Source organism: Argiope bruennichi, chromosome X2 (genome assembly GCF_947563725.1).
Source record: "Argiope bruennichi chromosome X2, qqArgBrue1.1, whole genome shotgun sequence".
In the NCBI taxonomy this organism is placed as follows: Eukaryota; Metazoa; Arthropoda; class Arachnida; order Araneae; family Araneidae; genus Argiope; species Argiope bruennichi.
This window is the reverse complement of record NC_079163.1, coordinates 74,668,279-74,691,837: the sequence shown is the minus strand read 5'-3', so window position 1 is coordinate 74,691,837 and position 23,559 is coordinate 74,668,279. Positions and strand designations below refer to the sequence as shown.

Sequence of the window (23,559 nt, the reverse complement as noted above, 5' to 3'; positions counted from 1 at the left end):
TCATAATGTTGCATTTATTTGTTTATGCATCGTGTATGATTATATTTAACTCCTTTGCATCAGAAAATATGATATGAATTCTCTATGCCATTTATATTAAAATTGAAAGTTAATGTAATTGCAGCTATTATTTTGTAATTGCAGAATATTGTACAAATGAACATTAAACTTTTCTTTTCTGATAGTACAAATGCTATACTGTAAATATTTTTTTCTGTGCTTGATGATTCCTTCGGGAGGGGGAGCAGATTTATTGGAATGCTGCTGCTTATCTAGAAACCATTCAGTATTATTCTGTTGAATTAAAAATTTTTTGAATGAATTTATTTTTATTTATTGATCTTTGGAATATTTATTAAATTTTTATATATGTTGATTTCAGTAACAGTTAAATTATAAAATGAGTAATGAAACATTAAAAATTTTATTGCAGAGATGATTTTAATGAAGACGAGGATGACTCTGCATTTTTACCTGATTCAACCAATCATTTACTGTTAAACAAAGATACTACTCTTCAGCTTAGACTTTATTCTGGACCATCAACAGCAACTGTACAAAGAAGAGCAACAGTTAGTGGTGCGTCACCCACGATATTAAAACCTCCAGTCAATATTGAAGATTTGGTTAATGGTGTACCGAATGTAAAAGCTAATGATAGCTTTGTTCGTAGTATTTCGCATGATCCAGCTTGTCCTAAACTAAGTTCAAGGTCTGAAAACTCATTTGCTGAAAACATAAAATCAACTGATTCAAACGAAAATAGTTTGAAGAAAGAGATGGAGATGCCTTCATTAGAAATTATAGACCAATTTGCATCAGAATTATTACCAGCTGAAGATTTGAATCAACTTTCAAGTAACTGTTCTTTTGATGTAAGGTATAATAAAGATAAAAGCCCAGTTCCGATGCTGGAAGCCCTACCTGTTCATGAAGAGGAATATGCAGTTCTTGAAAATAAAAGTTTGAGCAAAACAGATGATTGCATTGTGCTGCAAAAGAAGTGCACAAATAACGCTTACAATTCATCTGAAAAGGAGGAACGTTCATCTCCTGAAGTCAGTCATCTTTGTACAGGTCAGATTAAACTTTAAACTGTATGGTACCCAAATTTATATGTCTTCTTATTTATTTTATGTTGGTCTGTTATAATGTTATAATTACCCAATCAAATAAATAAGTTTAAAAAATTGTTTTAAATTTTAGACATAACTATAGCTTCTAAATTTGTGTTAATTCTAGTGAATATTCAATATCTTGTAAAAACACTTATTTTGATATGGCTAACATTTTCCAAAACCTATCCTGAGCTGAAATGTTGCTGTGCTTGAAATGCTTAAAAAATTAGTACTTCCTTACTTTCAAAATTGGCTTTTAATTTTAATTTCTTTATTTCTCTTTTATTATTTACTTTTATTCAGAATTTGTTGTATAAATGTGTTTTATTATCCTAAACTTTATCAAAACCTGAAACACAATGCAGATTAATTATTTCTTTGACATTCATACATTGCTTTCACATAATTTTTTTCACCTGTGTTTTAGCATTTATCATTATTGTTTGAAATGTTTGAGAATAAAAGTTTTCATTGAATGAAGTTAGCTAGCTTCTAAATTTCTTTCTGACTCAAATATTACTTGTAGGTATAATATATATTTAATTATATCTGTACCATATGTAGTTAAAATTAAATGTTTAATTTCTCAGGCTCTTTAAATTTTCTCTCAAGGAAAAAATTATTGCTTTTGAGAGTTAATTATTATAATTTTTTTCAGAGTTCATTATTCTCTTCTTATTTGAATGAAAATAATCCATGTAAATAAAGATTTTATTTTTAAGTTACTCAAACTTTGTAATATTTTCAGATCATTCATCAAAAACTGATGCTGCTTTAGGAAAACATAATATTGTGTTATATGACTGGGAAGGAGCAGATACTGAATTTTGTGGTCGAAGACCTAGTGCTCATGACATATCTAATGAAATAGCAGGATTAAAGGTCTGTGATGTGAACCCTGTTTTCTTAAGAAGAGCTTCAAAACTTGAAACTTCTCCCATGAATACTGTAAGTGAAAAATATTGTTATATGCAGCTCGTTATTGTCAGTTCATAATAAGTATTAGCTCATATTTTACTTTGAAATAATTTTTTAAAAGTTTTGTTAGGCAATGTTATTTATGTTTTATGTTATAAAGTTTGTTTCAAATCAATAAAAATATCTGAATTTTTTTTAGGATGCCTTTCAAGAGAAAAGTACGGAGGATATCGGCAGGTATTGCAATATCTATATTCTAATAATATGTAAGCTTTGTAATGCTGCATTTTTTAAATAAAGAATGATTTTTGTTCTAACACTTAATTTATATTGTGGATAATAGGTTGTATTGAAAAAGTCAGTTTTCTGAGTATTGAATTTCAATGGGGCTCAAAAGTTGATACCTTTGTGCACTAAGCAATAGAAAAATATGGGGAAAGGTACTTTGAATCTTCAATTCATACAAAAGGTCTAAAGTTTTAGAAGCAATTAGCAAAAAATAAATAAAAAAGGTTTATTGATAACCCAAAATTATTTTTTGGTTTCTAATAGGCTCTTAAGTAGTTCATTTTAATTGCCTGATGACAGAAAAATTTTAATAACAGTAAGTAGTAGTACTGCTAGTAAAAACTAGCAGGTAATATTTTTTTTTTTCCAATCAAGGCCTCCAGTGCAAACAGAAGATTCGAGGAATACTTTTACTCACAATTTTTTCCTTTAATTTTAATCACCTAACCTTTTTTTATTACTATTAAGAAAAATATCTTAAATATACTTAAGTTTAACCATAGATAATTATTTTTAAATATGTCTATCTAATTATTGAAATGTACTGCTATTTTCTCTAAAGTAACAGTTGACTTTTAAAATTCTGAATTCATGAAAATGCATTTTTGCTGATATAGTTTATGCATATTTAATTATTGACAAATTTAATAATCTGACGTTTTTCTTGCATTTTGAAAGAATGTCTGCTGTGATAGATTTTTCTATTATGATTAATGTTAAAATAGGTGCTTAGTTTTATGAATCATGATTAATATTTTTGCCATTCAGTTGGGGTTATTATATTGTTTAAAATATGCAAAAGAGTTCCTTTAACCAATTGTCGATTGCTTTTGATAAAATGAGTTTTATGATAGAAGTTTTAATTTTTCAATGAAGTTTGTTTTTAAAATGTTAGTTTAAATTTGCTTTGCTTTCTCTTTTGTTAAAAATTTATTATCTTTGCAATATTTAAATAATTCTCTATAGTAATTTTATGAGGATTGTTGTGCAAAAAATATTGTGATGCTTCTTATCGCTTTTTATCTATAAAAGTTGAAATTTAAAGGAAAATTCATTTAACTTGGGTGTCCACTTTAAAAATCTATAAACTGCATTCATAAATTGGGTCGTCTACAATTTTACATTTTCATCATCATCAGATTTTCCAATTGCAACCGCCAATTTTTCGTTTTTTAAATCATACTGCATTAAGAGAAATCACCAGGTATAAAGAAAAATAAGTTTTAAAATAATCAACTATATACAAGGAAAAAAAAAAAAAGATTTTGGATCTGTTTCAATATATGCCCATGACGTAAATTGATCACTTTGTTAATACTTTTTATTCAAGTTTCCGTTTAAGTATTAAATTTGGTAATCTTGCTGTATGAGAGATTGTTTTCCCCTTCAAGAACAATGAAAATGACTTGTTAAGAATTTGAAATGCTTGGTTTTATTCGCACATCTAATTAAAAAAAATAGTAATTAAATTGTACCCTTGTGGAATATTTGAAATAATAAAAAGTTCTTAATGAGTTCATCTGTTAATATTAAAAATAAAACAAGCTTAAACTAATAAATTTTTAGAGCAGCTGAAAAATGAGGCATGTGTTTGTTTTCTTAAAAATTTCTTTATAATTGAAACAAAATATTGTAATGTTCTTGATTTGCACTATCAAGGTTCCACCAAACAATATTTAAAATTATTAATTTTTTTAAAAAAATTTTACTTAATTTTTTTTTAATTATTTATTTGGAAAGGTATTAAATAACGTCTTGTGAAACAGCATTCTATAAGCACAAAGATTTTCTATTGTAGTTTATTTAATAATGTTTTATTTATTCATTCATACATTTAACACTTCATAAATTCGTATTTTGCATTAAAATTCTGTTTCTGCACTTTGTTTTTACTATTTAAAAATCCCATAAAATATTTCTACAGCTATAATTAGATTGCATTTAACCTTTTCATAATTAAAATATAACTTTGCTAGAAATATGTGTGGAATAGAATTTGTTGCATAATATGTCATCTTCTCCTCGTCTTTACATTTGTTATTTTTTTAAAACATCTTTATTTAAAGCAACATTTGAGAGACATGCTGTATTTTGCATTCATTTTTGAGGATTTTTTATTCCTTCCTGCAAATTCTTTCATATAATTTAAATCCCCCTACCCAAAAGATAGCAAAAGCTGTGCTATTCTGAAGACTTATGGTTATCTTAAAATCTATTTGATGAAACCTTTAAAATATGGAGGTGAGTTTTGGGTCTTACTCTTTCGGCTAACATCAGAATCTATACCTATTCAAACAAATTTGTGTATTAAGATGAAATAAAAAGTATTGTTGGAGATTCTTTAATATCTTGAAATATATTGGGAAAAAATTCAGCAGGAATTCCTGATTTCATTTGCTTATTACTCATCATCCATTACTCATTATTACAGAATATTTTATGCATTTGAGAAACTAGATGTTGCTATTTGAAAGAAAAAAAAAATGAAGTTGTTTAGATATAAATTTAAAGATCATCCCTTTCATGAATAAAATATTTTATGTTTTTATAGACAATTTATTTCTACAGTGACAAGTAGTAATAATTTTATGGTGCAGTAATTGTTTCGGAATTATGAACACATAATTATACGTTTCAACATGTTGTTTAAATAAACTGCTTTCAGTACTGAGGCATTATTTTAAAAGATCCAATTTCTGTATGAGCTACAGGAGGGAGTTCCAGCTAAATATTATATTGACTGCAATTACTTATAAACATACTCTCAGCATATGTATTGGAATTGAGATCAAAGCATATATATTGGAATACGGAAAAAATGTATATGTTGATTTTCGTAATATGCTATTAGTATCATTTCATATAGGTTTTCTTCCAATTTAGCTACCAAGTTGTAATTGTTGGAGGTGTACCACAAAAGTGTGCCCCATCCAAGGAAGGAAAAGAAAAGAATAAAGGATTCGAATTAATTGTAAGTTTATTCTCTCTGTGAAAACAAACAAACTTGTATGTACTGTTATTCTTTAATCTTAATCGCATAAATTTTCTGTCTTCTTTTTAGTCTCATCCTTATAAGATGAAAGATAGCATTGTCGGAAAGTTTGGTATGTATTATTATTTATTTATTTATTAATTAATTTTTAGCTTATTTAATTACTGCCTTTGGCAACCACTAATTTTTACCTGGATATTGGTTTTATCCACTGTTAAATTATTAGCATTTGATGCATAATTATTTAAAATATTCTCATTATTATTTAATGAATTGAAAAAAGTAAATTCATTGAAAATTAAAGTGGGACAAGAAAAGGATTTATTCCTTTCGAAACATACTTTCGAAATTATGCAGTTTAATATTTTCATTGAGGTTAAATATTTCTACATGCTTAGATTCAACAGCCGAAAATTAAGAGGTTGGGAATGTTGCAAATTATCAATGTTCATCATATCTATATATAATATTGAATGAAGGATTATGGTGCATTGAAAGATAAAATTACGGAACCTGAAAATGAAATATTCTTTTACAAACTCTATCAGGGGAAATACTTGTAAAATAGTTAAAAAGGTGTGAGACATTAAAATTTTGCCAAAAATTAAATTTTATTTCGAGTAAAAGGTTTCTCTTCATTATTTCTTAGCTCTCTTTGTAATATCTTTGTAAAAATATTTCTTAAATTTCAAGCTGGTGTAAAAATTTTTTTAGGATGATTTATACTTTTGAAAATGATTATTGAAAGGTGCCAAAATTTTGCTTGATTTTTAATTAACTAAAATTCTAGTTAAAATAAGAAAAAATTGTTTAATGTTGAACATCTCTATATCTGTGCTTAACTTGGAAGCGCTAGAGCAAGTTCTCTGTTTTGCAGAATGTCCAAAGGCACATATTTTCTTTAGTAAAGTCACTAATGCTGCACATAATAGTATTAATTTCGTTTGCTACCAATTATCACAAAGAACAGGTTTTGTTCTGCTTTAATAGCAAATGAACATTGTGTCTAAGTGTGATTTTGTGTGGATGACCAAAGATTTATTAGGAAAAATATTTTGTCATTTTTAATTTTGATGCTTTTGAAACATGAGCAATATTTTATCTTTTACATTTTTATTATGTAGCCAGATTGTATTTAGTTCAATATAGATTTTACAAGTTATGAATCAATAATGTGAAGCAGAAAGTATTATTATTTTTCCTTCATGGTGAAATTAAAAATAATAATAATAAAATAGAAATGAAGTTATTAAGAAAGTTAATATACATATTTTCTTCTAAACTATTTACAGTATTTTCTTCAGAACTAACCATTATTCGCTTTATGAGTTCATGGTTATAACTATTGAGTTTTTAAATAACCAAATCATAGTAATATTTTGATGTTATACATCAATAAGCATTTTTCTGAGGCTATTTAAAATTTTATTTTGTGAAATCTGTCATCCATCCTTCCATCTCCCGCCCTTCAAATTGTAATTATTACAACTTTTTAAATTGCATATTATATTATTAAGTGTGGTACTATTTTAGAGTGAAAAAACCGCCCTTTTAAATTTGACTTTATTTAGTTAGGTTTGCTCATATTCTAATTGTTAAAGTAATTCATGATAATTTGTTTTATAGGAAGTAGACGTATTTCTTGCAAAGATTTAGGAAAAGGAGATTGCGAGGGATGGCTTTATAAGCAAAAGGAAAGAAAAGGTTTTTTCCCTTCTGGCCACCATTGGGTTAAGCGTTGGATTGTTCTGAAGGATCACTTTTTATATTCTTATAAAGATGAAGATGTAAGTAAAATGAAAATCTACTGCATTCTAATGTGTATTAAGTATCAGTGCATTAAAATTTAATTATTAATGAATTGATTAAAGTTTTCCGTTTCCTGTTTAACTTGATCTAATGGGTTATTTTTGTTGAGACGGTAGGAGTAGAATTTACCAAATCGCATTTTCTGTAATGACACCAATTATTATGTCTGCTTGAAGGTTGAGAGTTACAAACTTATTATTAATATTTGATGGTATATTTAATTGTTTTTTTTTTCTGAACTGTCTTTATTACTTTGCTTTAAACCTGAAATCTGAATGAGCTATAAGCCATTAAAAAGTACTAATTTTGATTTCAATCATGAGAAAGTTCCAGTTATTTTTCAAGTCAGTTTGATTTTTCTCATGCAGTTATAATTGCTGAAACGTTTTCTCGCTTATTTTTTTTTTTTGGATTAAATAACTTTTAAAAAAGGGTTAAATTGGGAAAAAAAGCATCTAGATTTCTTATTTTGAAGCGTATCTTCTTTGTAGCAGAAAAATTAATTCACTTCCTGGGTTACTATATTGTTTGAATTAGTAGGGACAAATGATGGGGAAAAAACAACCCTTATTTTTTCTAAAACCTTAGTTCTTAATCATTACATACCTTAAGTAGATTGATAAATTATATTAGTACGAAGTATGTCCTTGTTTAGCAGAAATGACCTCTTCAACACGTCTTGGCATTGACTCCACTAGTTTAGCGCAAATGTTCTTGATTTCATCATCGTGGAACCATACTTTTTATCATTTGTTCTGTTGTTGTGCAATTCATCTTAGCTAAACGATTCTTGAGAATATGTCACAAGTTCTCAATGGATTTAGGTTTGTTCAATTACCATTTAAATCAAGCACTTTTATTTTATTTTCTCGCATAAAAGTGTGGTCCAATTTTGAAGTTAAACAAAGGGCCATGTCATGTTGAAATGTTCCGTCAGTTGTTTCCATGAATAGAACAATCATACTATGCAATATTTCTATGTATTTTACAGAATTCACCATGCTTTTAAGACGAACTAAGCTTTCAGTGCCATCCATTTGTTGTGAAAAAACCCCAAAACTTTTGTTTTAGAATTGTGTTTTACCATCTGTTGGATATGATCTGGTCACTGAGTTTCACCTTTACTTAGATTAACTACACTTGATTTATATCCCTGCACAAATAAATGTGTTTCATCTCTGAAAATCACCTTCTTTTACTCGTTAACAGTCCATGATCGGTGTTTTTTGACTCATGCTAAACGTTTTTTCATCATTTTCTGAATTAGAAGTTGTATTTTCTTAGATTTTGTTGCCTTACTGCCAACTTCCAAAAGCCTATTCCGTAGAGTTCAGGTACTCACTTCAACACCATAATCCAATAAACCCCTTCGAAGGTCTGTGCTTCTCTTTCTTGGATTTATTTGGGACGTCACTGGCAATCACATAGTAAATTCAGACAACAAAAACTTGTTTATTCCAATTAATTCGAACATTATAGTATCTTCATCTAAATATTCATTTAAAAATATTTCCTGGTGTAGTGTGGAATCAGTTTCAATAAAGTATAGGATGAAGTTGTTCGATGATAGATCATATATCTGGACGAGGAGCATGTGCATATGCTGCTTTGAATGGGTGCATTTACCACTTTACCAGATGTAATTCTTGTGTTGCATCAGTCTTAAATTTCTCCAGGTGATATGGCAGAGCAGGGGTGGCTCTTAATTGTTATTTTTAATTGTAAGAAATTAATATGTTGTAACAGGCTTCTTCATTATAGTAATCTGTTGAATTAATTTTTCAATTTGCTAAGCATATTTTTTCTATAGTCTTAAAGTTTTGAAGAACACATGGACATTATCTTTTTCAATCACTTAATAAACTTAAACATTTTTATATATTGTTCATGCTATTTTGGTTAATGAAATTTAAACTTTATCACTTATTAATATTGCATGTAAGTAAAAGCTTCAAATTGTAATTGTTTTGTACATTTTCTTATAAAGATAAATCTCTGTTTCTTTCTTTGCATTTTAATGTTGTTTTTGTATTGTATTTCTTTTTGTACAATGAATGTTGATGATGCGATTGTTATTTAGGTTGTTTTTCTTTTCAATACCATAATTGTGAAGTTTATTTGAAGAGAATAATAAAAATTATTATAAGCATAGCTTGATTCTTATGCCATTTAAATTTTTGCTTTTATTCCTTTCTTTTAAATAGCTTAGATAAAAAAAAATTAAGTGACTCTAAAGAAATTAAAAAGCAGTTTGTTGCGTTGAATTTTATTAGTAAAAATATTCAATGCATTTTATTTTATGGTAATAGGATGTAAGAGCAGAAAGTCTCATCTCATTGCCTGGATCAACAGTTTCTCCTGTAACAGAGTGTAAAACAAAAAAATAGTAAGTTTCTTTTAAAATAAATTTTTTGATGTTAGATTTGAATCTGAAACTAGCCTTTAATAATAATTTTAATTTTCTCTTCAGTGCCTTCAAAGTTTCACAGCAGCAAGTGACATTTTATTTTGCTACAGAATCTCAAAAAGATTTAGCAAAGTGAGTAATTTTTTATTTAATCTATAATAATCATTTTACGTATTTATAGTAATTTTGTCGATTACTTTTGATTTAAAAAGGTAATTACATCATTTTTGGTTAATGCATTCCATAGTATTTGTTTTTAAATGATGAATGTGTTTTAATGTTCTAGCAAGGTAACAATCAAATGCATGATTTCTATCAAGTCTTTTCATAAATCTCATTTAATTAAATGTTATGTACAACATTCATTTTTTGCAATAGATTTAAAAAAAAAATTTTTGTAAGGAGTTTGGAATTCCCTTTTCTCGAACATGGCAGAAATTTTGATGTCTTTAAAAATGATTTTAGCTGTACCCTTTAAACCGTGTCAGTGGGAATAAATCATGGAATTTCAATGTTTTTTTTTTGGGGGGGGGGGGAGGGGGTTATTGTTGACAGAAATGCATTTCTGGAAAACTTTTAATATGTATCTGACTTTCATTTCATTTGCCTAGATTAAAATAAATGTGAGTAACATTAATATCTTTAAATTTTTGCTGAAAAAATTATTTTTTTAATATAAATTAGTATTATACTGTCTCTGCAGAAATTTTTAAACCTGGCTTTCTCTTTGTTGTAGACATTATTTTGGAGAAAGCAAAGTACTAATTTTGATATTTATTGAATTTAAATTACTTGAATTGTTTTTTCTGTAAACTTTTAATTAGCAACTTATTAGAATATGTATCGATTCATTAAAAATTTTGAATAGAAATTTAAAAAAAAAATGTCAAAACATTTGATATTTTTAAAAAATATACCTATATTTTTTAGAATTTTTTTTTTCAAAACTTATTTTGATTCTAAATCAGATACGTAGTTTTACTACATTCATCATAAGGATTTTTTTTTTTAATGAGAAAATATTGAGAATTTATTGAAACAAGCATTTCAATAAAAATTTCATTCTTGAAGAAAATTAAAAATTTAAACTTTCACAAAAACTATTTTAAAAATCCAAATTTCTGCTCAGTTTACATCTAATCTTTGCAAAATAAAACAAATTTTTGGTACTGAAATCTCTTAAAAGTTGTCTTTGCAAAACATTTTAACGATCACAATATTTGCAAAAACCGTCAAAAAAGCTTGTTGATAACTGCAAAATTTCTCATGGTAGTTTCAAATATATTCATTTGTATATAAAAGCGATTGTTGAATAAGAATTTTCTAACATAAATATATTTTTTCTAACCACACATTTTATTATTTTCTATCACTAAGTATGAGAGAAAAATAATAATCTTTATTTTGCTGGAAAGCAACATTTAATTGCTTTGAAATTTTATAGCTCTCTAAAGAAGCCTTCTGTCACCCTAAACCACAGCATTTTGTTTGAATTCATATTTCAGTATAATTATTAATTGATTAAATTATTTGTAATAACTGAAACCAATAGGATATTCCTCTGTTTTTGCTGGAGGACACTGCAAGCGATTCTGGAAGATTTTGAATGAAAAGGAAATTCTGTTGTGTTCGCCATTTTCTTACTCTTTCTTGGTGGTTTTATTCCTTCGCCGTTTTGGAATGCGGCAACCAAAATCCTCTTAAGAAAAGAATAACAACCTCTCCTCCAGGAAAATAATATCAAAAAATAAAATAGGAAGGAATGACTTATGAGTTTCATGATCTGATTCGTTTTAATTTAATTTTATCAAACCAAAATTTAACTAAAGAAAAAAAAAAACGCAGCACAGGGCTAATTATTAATTTATTATCCATGATCAGTCTGTTTTTGACTAAATGCACATTTTTATTCTGGAAAAATGTTAGATAGATCTTAGATGGATGGGTACCTTTTTAATCGCCTAAGGCTGCCCAAAATAAATTATGCTTCACCATCAGTTGTGATTATTTTAGAGTTAGCTTACTTCCGCCAATCTGAAAAATTTTCCAATTGTCGATTCCTTGATTTTTTTTTTTGTAATTTTATGGATCTTGGTATATCTGTGATGGAACTGACTGTTTTGTAAACTTTAAATAATTGGATTATAAAGTCCTTAAAATCATTATGGAGAACCTAGTGATTACTTGTGGCTGGAATATCTACTTGATATTTCTCTGTCTTTTTGCTACTGTGTTGGACAGATAGGGAGTCACTTGTCATGACTGTGGGTGTTGTATGCTTATAGAAATGGATGGCAGAGAAGCTAAAGGAAACGTTGTTTTATACAAAAGATTGAATGATTTCCTTTTTTTCTTCGGAATCCATTGAGTGTATTGGTTTTTTCTTTTGTTTTTATATTAATTTGTTCTAAAACTAAACCATAACAAATTTTGGTTGGTGCAAATAAAAACAAGTAGTGTTGCTATTGCTAAAACCTCTTAACTACCCTTACTCTTTAGAAGCGCTGAGTGAACTCTCCAGCGATCACCTCCCAATTAAAGTCATCTTACCAACCAATATTTCGATAAGTAACAATGTTCCCTCAGCTGGGTTGAATTAACAAAAAAATATAAAAAAATAAATAAAATCCCTACTGGAATCTCTGTTTTACTTCTTGCATCCTAATAACTGTCATAACATTCATTGTTGGGTTACATAATTGATTGATCATTATATTTACCAAGAAAATTATAACAGCCCTAAAGAACTCTCAGATCGATCAAGAACAATCCCAAGCACATCCCATTATTCACTAAGAACAAATTTCCTTAAGAAACACATTGCAGTGTTGGCAGACTATGAGGGATTCTTGACAAAAACCACTTCAGTAGGCCACAAAACTATCTTCTGAGAAACAAAATCGTTTATTCAAACTTATCCGCTAACTATGCCCAGGCAATGACTCTATTTGAAGATTAATCAAAAAATCAGCTCACAAAATTCTATATTCCTCCCCTCTCCTCATCATTAACAAAATTTTCATAGCTTACTCAACTCTGAAAAAAAATGCATGCAATAACCAAGACCTGTTGCAACAATATCAAAACAACCTAGTGGGACACCTTTCTATAAAGTTCATGATTCAGCATAAATGGGAACGATTTTTAAAAAATACCAGCTTAAAATCTTCTCATGCTTTGCATCTAACCTTCATGGCTTGCATCAAAACCTTCAAAAATCGTAAAAGCCCAGGCAGCGACGGCATTAATAATAACCTCATTAAAAAGTTTCCTCAAAAGCAGATGTTTTGATTTACTGACATTGCCTAGTGAATACTCCTCTTTAAACACTTCTCCAATTCATGGGAAACTGCATTAATAGTCCCTGTTTACAAGCCTAAGAATCATACCTAGTCGGAGATTTCAGTCGTCTCTCTAGCCTCAGCAAGATCACAGAGCAAATTATCTTCAACAGACTCTATGAAACATTGAAGACAAAATATCAGTTGGCTTTAGAAAACATTGATTGACCATCGGATAGCTTTTCAAAATGACAGAGGGCATCCGAGGAGGCTTTTGCAACCAAGATACTGCTGCATTATTCTTGGATATCGCTAAAGTATCCGACGGAGTTCGGGTAAATGGCCTCAAATACAAAATTATACACATGAAAATCCCTGATGGTTGATAAAACTGCTCTCTTTATATCTTTCGAACAGATAGTTCATGATAAATGTAATGAACTCGTTCTCTAAACTTAGAAACATCCATTCTTGAATAGTTCAGGGATCCAAGCTCGGTTGCACTTGCTTTAATATCTACATAACTGGCATCCTGAGAATGCAAAATATGAGGATTAGTCTATTTTCTGATAAGCCAAAGATCCCGAGTTCATATCAGAGAAGTTTTGTAAAAATCTTAATCTTATTGAAAAATTATTTATCCATTTGAAGATCCAGATCAACATTAGTAAACGTTAAGTAATGTACTTCTCCTGAAAAAGAAACCTTCTCCACCCTCCTTTAAAATTTTCTGAAAAATATTCCTTAGAATAATGAAACCTCTACCTTGGTGTAACTGTGGATAAACATCTAACATTTAAAAAATTAAGAATAACCATGAAGGTGTAAAAGCAAAACTTTATCCAGTTCTCAATTGTAAATGCAAATTGTTCAAAAAACTGTCTTCAGATCTACAAATTCCTGCTGCGCCTCTTATCTCTTATACATGCCCAATCTGGGTGATGACTGCAGAAGCCCATATCACTGCACTTGAAAGATTGCAAAATGTGACGGTGCGGCAATTCTGTAACATTCCATGGTTTGTTCAAAACAGTGGCATACGCAAAGACTTTAAATTTGATACGATTAACAAATTTCGTAAAAAAATTATCAACATGATTCTTCGAAAAACTGGACAGAGATGATTAAAGAAATTGATTATAATGACTCCAAGCTCCCGAAAAACTCCAGGAGACCTCGTCGTCGTCTTTGATTAAAATTTCAGGAGCAGCTTTGATCACACCATTTTGACTTTGAGCCGAATTTTGCCGACAATTCTGTTACGTAAAATTATTCCATGCATCTTTGGGCCTTTTTTCTCTCTGAATTAATTACCTTCACAATTAAAATAACACAATTCTGTTAAAGCACAGCTACTTACTAAATATTTTTAATGCCATGTTATTTCTCGGCCCAATTATGTCCCGAGATGAAAAACTTCGAATTCAAGTAACTTGTAAAGTATCCTTCAAATGGGCATTTATAAAATCTTCTGTAGCAAATTTTATTTTCTCAGTAATAATATCACAGAAGTTCACTGTTACATCTGACAGATAATTAGCAGATTTAATAAAGTTTTAAAATGCCGACTTTATTAATATAGTTCCAATGAAATTTTTTAGAAGTACTATAGTTTTTAATTTGGTAAATAAATTGTTGACATTAACCAAATTCCAGAGACAATCACACGAGTATAAATTCTGTCATTTAAAAGACTATAATTAGTTTGAAAGAAGGGTTTAGCAACATAATAAGCGTCCATCATTTGTTTTAAGTTGCAATTAAGCAATTATTTTTGGGGTTTGATTTGTTAACTGGAAACAAATTGGGATCAGTTTAATCAATAGGCTATCTTTGAGATTTGTAGGCATACTTAGCATTACTGTAGAAAAAGGCAACTGTAGTAATAAGTTTCATAGAAGATATATCTATTTGTACTGAATATATAAAATCAAGAATGCTTCAATGCCAGTAAGGATTGGAAGCAAATGATTTACACTTATGAATTTCAGTTAAAAGTCCAATAATATTATATTGTTCTTACTTCTTGCATTCACTAACTATGAATTATACTGTTAATAGATCAGGCCTGAAAAAATGTTTTCAATTATTTTTGACTAACGAGTTTTATAAATTTAATTATTTATCTAGTTTTTGATCATTGCTTTATTTTAAAATTTAATTATGCTTTAGTTTGCTCATTCACTGATTCTCAACAAATTTATATTACAGTACCTCTTATCCCCTCATAAATCTAGTGTTTAAATTATTTTAGTCAGTAACCAACTATTATATGTTTTAGAGATCTGATTGCTGAAAAAAGGATTTTTTTTGTTATAGTTTATTTGTGATTAGTTTGAAATAACATTAATTGTTTATTTCACCTCATGTTACATTCTTTACAAGGAAAGATAATTTATATATTTTATTTTCGAATCGAAAATAATAATAAATTTGAAAGAATATATGTTTGTTGTCATTCAAAAATAATAAAAATACTATGTTATCAGAATATCTGTTATTTCTGATTTTTCAGTAACTTATATATTCTTTGTCACAATTTTAGTTTTGAAAAAAAAAAAAAAAAAAAAAAAAAGACAATCATCTGAGGATGTTTGTATATTTTCTTTCACTATGAAACAAGATATACAATCTAAATAGTAATTTGAAAATCCAATTAGAAGGAAAGGGGGAAGAGTTTTAAACAATTTTCTACTGAAAGAAAACTTTCTCTCTAAATATCATACTTCTAATAGGCATCTGCTAAACAGGGTTCTTATGTGTACTGTGTATCTTCCCCTTCAAAATATGATCTAATACTGCAGTTTTGCCTCCTATTTAGAAGATGATAGAATGACTGTTTAGTATTCGGAGGTATTAGAAAGTACTATGTATCTCCTTTTCTTTATATCATAATCTGATAAACACCAACATCATCTCTTGGGAAAAATTATTAAAAAAAAATCTTATTAACAAAACCATAAAATATTGTTTTTCATTCAAATATGCTTTTCCTCCATATCATATTTTTCAGGAGATGGTCAGTAGTATTTCAAAATATGCATTTCTCCTTACACAATAAATTAGTTCAAAAAATTTTGATTCTGAAATTTTTTACTTAATTTTTTTTGTTGTATTGAAAGAAAAATTGATGCATTTTTATTTCTAGCAATAGTTTACTCTAGCATGTTCAGATTAATTAGAAACAGAAAACTTAAAAGTGAAATTGTGTTTTTATTGTTTTTATTGAGAAGGTTAGTATTTTTTGAAGAGTGAATAAAATGCTTACTGGTAATTACAGCTGGATGAACAAGATGGGTCTTGCAGCAATAGCATATGATGCATCTGCTGACATTACAACAAGTAGTTTTGCCAAGCCAGGGATAATTTTAGGTGTAGCTAGTAAGTACTTAATATTTTTCTTTCCTTTATACTACTAAAGAAATCCTGCCATTATATTTACAAGTTCATTGATGAATTATTAACAATTTTTATATTTCAAACTCTTTTATTTTCTATACTTTCTGGCTAGTAGATAAACCGGTTGCTTTTCTGGGCTTTCAACAGCTTATTTAGTAATTGTTAAAATACACAAAAAGGTTTTTTTACTCCAAGAACTAATTTTTTTTAACAGTTTTTAGATTCTGAAAGGTAACCGAATAATTGAATGTAATTGACACAGTAATGTTAATAATTCTTTAGTAAAATATAGAGCTTTAATGATCTTATTTAATATCTTTTGCCAAAGCGAAAATTATTAAAAATATTACAAGTAAAATATTAAGAGAGCCAGTTTCATATAGAGAATTTTTAAAATGAAAATTCTTATTTTTACATTAAAATTTAAAAGTATTGAATTCAGAAATGTAAAAAAAGCAATAGATAAAATTAAATTAACATATTAATAGATAAACATTTAAATAGATAAAACATTGACTTCTAACTAATCATAATACAATACCTAGTCAGTAAAGCAAAGTAATGTAGCCTGTAGGGAGTCCAGACCTTTATTTGTGGAGAAGGGTTCTTTGTTATTTAAAAAAAAAATCAATTTATAAATTTATTCTATAAGAACTCATATCGAAGATTAAAATTTCAAAGCAATTTTCATAATTTCTATTATAGATTTTAATGCTTTTAAAGATGTAACTTGGCGTTCTGTGTTATGAAGATGCTGAATTTTTAAAATATGGAAAGAGTAAAACAGAACATAAATAAAATCATAATATATTTTTATAGTGAAAAGTCATTTTTAAATTTTAGTATGATACAATGGGAAGGAGACTCTGAAAGTATTAAATGTACACATGCATGATCCAGGCATTTTTAGAAAATACCCCCCCCCCCCAACGAATTTCTCCAAAAAGTGGGTAAACTGTCCTTGAACTTCGACTATATGAAGACTATAGTCGAAGTTCAAGGACCTTCGACTATATCGAACTCACATTGTGTAGTGTTATGAAGATTCAAGTATGATTCCTTGACAAGTGTATTTTAGGGAACCACCTGAAATTGATGAAAGGAATTTGGGCCTATTTCATAAAATGCTGGCAGTGTTTAGAAACTCTCGTTGATGGTTTTGTTTGCCATGAGCATGTACTTAAATACATTTTCATAAAAAAAACAAATCTATTCAAGGAGATAAAAAATAATTATAATCGCAAATTGTCCCTTGTTTTTTGCATATAGAAAGCAGAGTTTTCAACCAAATTAAACAAAGCAATAGAATATTTGACAATTTACTAGCCTACATTATATTTAAATTTGAAGTAGATAATTAGAATGTTAGATTAAATATTAATATTTATACCAAATAATTTTAACTATACATATATATAGCATAGCATTCTTCTCCTTTCATAATTTTAAAGCCAGATATATAAGGCAACTTATACAGTTCTAGTTGGATACATTAAAGATTCAGAAAGATCTAGGCAGTGCAGCAAGCTGATTTTCAAGTGCTATCCAAGATAAGCAAAATGATGAGCGATTTTCCGCAAATTTAAATTTGAATCTTCGAATATTTATATTAAATTCTATAGACATTTAAAGTATGCTGATACAATTAAAATAAAGTATGCTGTACAATTAAAATAATTAAAATGCAGTAAATTAGGCTCAATACTCTATAGTGAAATATATTTTGTTATTCATATTATTGGCAAACCCCAGATACTTCTTTTGATAAGTGTATTAGAAAATTGTATGCTTTATTTCAAACTATGTGTTCAGAATAATAATAAATATTACCATTTTTTTTTTCTTATATTAACTCTCAAAATAAATAATTTGCTTATTTTAAGGATTTTAAGATTTTCTTCAGATTTTCATTCAATAAAACTTTCTAGTATTCTGATTGATTTTACCCAATAAATTTTTAACTAATTAGTTTACGAACAATTCTTAGTAAAAATGTGTTTTGCATTTTTTTTTCAGAAAAAAAAATAATGATATATTTATTTTTAATAAATCTATTGGGCCCTTTTCTGGCCTTAATTGCTACATTAAGTCATGAGTTCTTTTAAAATTTTAAGATTTAATAAAAAAGAAATATTTTTGAAAATTTTATAAAATATATGTAGCTGTAATGTGCATAGTGCTTTTGTTATCAGGGCTATTTCTAAAATCTTTATAATTTTATTTATAGATAATTTTTACAGTGAAACTGAAGATAGTGAAAATGGAAGCCCAACATTTAGTAGACGAACTATGAATAATGATAGATCTCCTGTTGGTTCATCATCATCTGAATATTCTTCTGAGAATGTTTCCGGATTGAGAAGAAAAAATAAGACTTTAAGTTTTACTAACAGTAAGGTAGTTACAAACTCAGTTGGATTTCCAAAAATCAAAAAACGATATATGAATAAACCAGAACCATACTCTTATGAGTTGCAGAAGGGAACAGAGGGTAGTATGGAAAAAGGATTTGCAAATGTTAGGGGAAATCTGTGCTATTCACCTCAAATGGAATCTTACTCTAAATCAGGCAGCAAATACTTAGATTATCAGAATGCAAGAGTTTCCTACAATAGATCTTTTAGTTGCACTGAAACTTATTCCCATTTAAGGAACCATAGCAATTCTTTTAGAAAAATGAATTATGAAGAAACCTTAAATAGCCAACATTTACCTGCTATGCATTGCCAAGCAAGCAATTCAAATATTGGTTGTAATACAAATACTTGGAATTCTGTAGAAGAAGAGTATGATATATCTACTTCTTCACTTGGTAGGCAGCAAAGACCAGTTGCCAAAGAAATCACTCCTGGACTGGTTGCCAGAATGGCAGTTTCTTACAGCAATTTAAGCCAAAAGAATTCTTCTGTTACAACAAATTTAAATAAAAAATCAATTCTCAGTAAAGGTGTACCTGCACCTGGATACGTAGCCAAAATATCCGATTCTTTCGATCATTTAGCTAAATCAGGATCTGCCAGTACTAAAGATAGAGGAAATAAAATAAATTTCATATCATCTACCAATGGCAAAGTTAAAATGCAAGCTGAACAAAATTACAAATATAAAAGAAGTGCTTCTGAAAGTCATATGTCGAAAAATGTTACAGATTGTGATACTGAATTATCAAATATAACAACTTCCTTGTCCTTAGATCCTCATTTTTCGTATCAGCAGTCTGCTGCTGCGAGACCTGAGAGGTATGTAAGTTTACTTGATAAAGAGTATAACAAGGTATTTGAAGGTAAAAAAGTTTCCCAACAGTATTTGAAATCTCCTTCTCATTCAAATAATTTTCTGGATATCAGCTCAGGGAGAAGGATGAGATTTTTTCCCAGTGGGAATGTAGTGGAATCAACTCGCTCATTAGTAGATGTACAAAATGAAAATATTAGAGAGAGGAAGCATAGACTACAAATTTCTGCAAGTGCTAAAAATGCAACTGGTTCAGATTTTATGTTCAGAGATTCTGAGAGCTCATTTACTACTGAAAGTAGCTATTCTTTATCTAGCGATAGATATAATTCTATTCAAAAAACTAACTCTAGTTCTGGTTCACATTTCAGTAATGTATTCACATCGTCTGAAGGAATAGAAAATATTGGATTCAGCTGCATCGACCAAACAAGTTCTGAGCATACTGAATTTATAGTATCATCATATGATAATAAATGTTGGGAACAGAAACACAATATGTATCATGTAGATTCTTCTCATCAAACTAGTCAGCAAAATCGAAACCTTTCGCCAGAATCGGACCATGATTCTCCTAAAACGTCCTTTAAGTTTTTCAGTTCTCCTAAGTTTATGAAGAAATTAACTTCTCCTAAGCTTGATAAGAAAAATATCTTTAAAAGCAAAAAGCAAGCAAAAGAGATGAAAAAAGCCGAGCAAAAAGAAACATCAAGTCAAAATGACAGAAAATTTTTTGGTTCACCAATCTTAGCTAGAGCACTTTTCAGATCCCCTAAAACTGAGAAGAAAGTTATTACTGTGTCCTCTGGTGTACAAACTGACACTCTTCTTTCTGATCAAATTTCTATCATTGCTAATAAACCTACCCATGATCTAAATAGAAATGAAAGTTCTGCAGCAAAAGAAGTATCAGGTGGCACTGAATCTAACATGGAATCTCGAGATGAGGAAAATGCTACCTCCAAAAGTAGCAGTTGTAGCAGTCTGAATAGTATTGCTTCTAACAATGTTTCACCACTAACAAATTCTGTTTATTATGTGGAAGCTAGAATTAAGCCTCAGATTACTGTAAGTCTTCCTCTTGTGACTGATAAAAGTGCAGAAAATAGACTTTCTCCTTCTGATGTTGCTCGAACCCCTTTGAAACCCATGATGGGTATTTCAATGCTTAGCAAAAAGCGTCTTCCAAGCATTAGTGGGGAGAGTTCAGTATCTGTATCTTCCAAAAGTTCGCAAGATGGATCCACCAAAGATACTACTCAATTACATTCCGAAATTTCAATGGAAATTAATGGTAAGATATTTGAGCTGGAATATCTGTGGATAAAGCATTGATTTTTGTTTGTTAATGATTTTGTGTTTTCCTCTTTAAATTAATTTTCAACTTTGTATAGGAGATGAAGAAGGGGCTCAGACTTTGGAAACACATAGTAATGTCACTATATCTTCCAATGGTCGCACTGTGCCAAGTACTAATAAAAATTCTAATTGTGAAGACAGCTGTTGAACTTCCATGGTTGCAGGTAGATGTGCTCTAGTTTATAATTTTTCTCATTCGTTATTTCATCCTTTTTTGTGATAAAATTTCTCTCTTATTTCTTATTGTAATTATTGCTGCATGAGTGCATTTCCAAATATTTTGATTAGTTACTCAGGAAATGCTTAGGCATGGTTTTGAAACGTTTCATTTCTAGGTGTTTTTTTTTAATCGTATCGACAGTGAAACGAACAAATTAAATTTTCTATCTGCATTTCCTGAAGATTTTGCTGTTGAAGCAAGAAGCTAATGGAATTTTTTCTGAAAAGGATGTACATTTGGAAATTCCCACCTTGCACTAGCTATTTTTAAAGTATATAATTGAACCATAATTTCGATTACCTAAATTCTGATATGAATAACTTTTTTCGCTTTGTAAACCTGTTCACTTTATGCTCTTTTGCATTTTCTTCATAGGTTAAGGAAAAGGCGTTCCTTTGAAAATTAAACATTTTTTTCATAAGTTTGAAATAAGGACTTATTTATGCTTCATTTGCGCATTTAAGAAAACTATATTTGTTTTAACTAGATCTGTGAGAATTTTATGTATAAATAAATAGATGTGCTACAGTGTTATTTGTTCTCATACTTTTTTAAAAAGTTTTCATTGCTAAAAAAATAGTTTCCAGATTGGAGTTTTATAAATCTTGTTATCTTGTTAAAATAGTAATGTGAATTAATTGTTTTTATTTTCTTCTGTTCTTGTAATAGCGTTTCCTTAGATAAGTGTACAAATTTTAAATTGTATTTCACATGAAATTATAAAGCTATCCAAGTAAAAAGGATTTACTCAAATATTTGTAATTTTTTAAAAATTTGATGCCATTAATACAGTACATAAGAAGAAATCTGAACTCCCATAGCTAGAATTGAAAATAATTTTGGAACTGCTAAATTTAAATGAAATTTTTAAACTTAATTGTAGAACATAATTGGTGGTGGCAAGATTGTTTAAAATATTTTGAATTTATCTTTTGCTTCTTTTTGAAACTTCATTTAAAAGATGTAATGTATAAAAATTTTAGTTCATAATTCTTGTATAATTTTGGAGTTTGGTACTTTGTTTCAAAACTGAATGTTATAATTGTTCATAACAATTGGTAAGCCCAGTGCTTTTACATAAAAGTTAACAAAGCTAGATAAAGTGACAATAAAATCGAAGATATTTGAAAATCTTGAGATGTAAAGCTTCTAATTTAAAATGTTAAATAAATTTCTTTTCTCATTGTTAAAGATACCCGTTTTGTATTTTGGCAGTCAAAATTCTTTCAGTTTTAATATTGATTCTTTTTTTTATAGGATGAAAATCTGACATAGAAAATAATCAAGGAAATTACTGCTATACATTAGTTTAATGATTATTTAGTCATTCTTTTCGAAGGATGTATTAAAGAGCTTATGTTTATTTAAAATTAAAATACCAGAGGACAAATTTTTGTAAGATATCAGTTCTCTGAGAATAATTAATAATTAAAAATATTTGACAATCGCCATTGCATATTTTTGTCGTCTTGAAATAAGGATATTTCAAGGTTTTCAGAAAATATAATAAGTATTCTGGTATTTAAACATTTTTATTTATGGAAGCATATTTGCCTCTTTATTAATTAACTTTGCATTTGTAACACTATTGCTTTTTTGATGTAGTTTTGTCAGCTTTGTGCTATGGTATATAAATGTACATTTGTAATTTTTCATATATAATGCATAGTATAGTTGATGCTTATTACTATATATAATATGCATTAAAGTAATTTTGTATTATATTTTACTTAATTTTATAAGTTTTACTTGTACATAGTAAATTTCTTGCTGTATTTTGATATATCTTTATGAAATATTGGAATAGTAATGAACTTAAATGTTGTTAGTAATTTAGTAAACAATGGATTCGAAAACAAATTTATATTTCAGATACTTTCGGAAATATAACTTTTATTTTTGTATATGATGTAAAATTATTTTAATGAATATAGATTTATTCTTTGAGAGATTAACTGATTTTACTTAAAATAACTAGTAATCAGGGATTGTTGTACAGATCTGTATTACCGTTTTTAAGTGTTTTTTTTTATTGTAAGATGTTTGATATGAATTCACTTTCTGAATATTTATATACAGAACGTGACATTTAGATATGTATGAGATTTCATTTTAGACAAAATAATTTTTAAAGCCCATAATTGTTTTTTTACAGAAATTGAAAATAAATTTAGAATGTGTAGTTTCCAGTGTATGGTGTCATACAGTTTTTTAATGAGATTATAGTTGAGGATAAAAATTGTATAATTTCATAATTTTTCATCTAAACGTATGAAATTTTGTGCAAATGAATGTGTATTTTAACTGAAGACTTATTCAAGCACATTCATTATTTATAAAGCTAGTTCCTCACAAATTCTCAAAGAAACAAATTATTTTGCAACATATTTTAATATGGGATAAAATCATCATGACTTTCATGTATTTATCCATATTAATTTTTAAAAAGGAAGAATCCTGAGTATCGTATTGAATGTGCTTCCTATACAGTTCATGTGGCAATGCACTACGCATTGAAAAGGGTACCAAAAAAA

The 23,559-nt window shown here is 28.3% G+C and overlaps 1 protein-coding gene across 1 annotated transcript in view; it reads left to right on the top strand.

Moving 5' to 3' along the window:
• Window positions 1-22,462, top strand: part of LOC129961019 (uncharacterized) — a 47,395-nt gene extending 24,933 nt beyond the window's left edge. Inside the window, exons 10-21 of the mRNA XM_056074813.1 lie at window positions 434-1,077; window positions 1,867-2,066; window positions 2,236-2,273; window positions 5,208-5,295; window positions 5,386-5,428; window positions 6,943-7,103; window positions 9,435-9,511; window positions 9,596-9,664; window positions 16,094-16,194; window positions 18,440-20,740; window positions 20,841-20,969; window positions 22,283-22,462. Coding sequence (XP_055930788.1) covers window positions 434-1,077; window positions 1,867-2,066; window positions 2,236-2,273; window positions 5,208-5,295; window positions 5,386-5,428; window positions 6,943-7,103; window positions 9,435-9,511; window positions 9,596-9,664; window positions 16,094-16,194; window positions 18,440-20,740; window positions 20,841-20,953 — 3,835 coding nt within the window. The 3' untranslated portion in view covers window positions 20,954-20,969; window positions 22,283-22,462. The remainder of the gene's footprint in view (window positions 1-433; window positions 1,078-1,866; window positions 2,067-2,235; window positions 2,274-5,207; window positions 5,296-5,385; window positions 5,429-6,942; window positions 7,104-9,434; window positions 9,512-9,595; window positions 9,665-16,093; window positions 16,195-18,439; window positions 20,741-20,840; window positions 20,970-22,282) is intronic.
• Window positions 22,463-23,559: the final 1,097 nt, after the last annotated feature.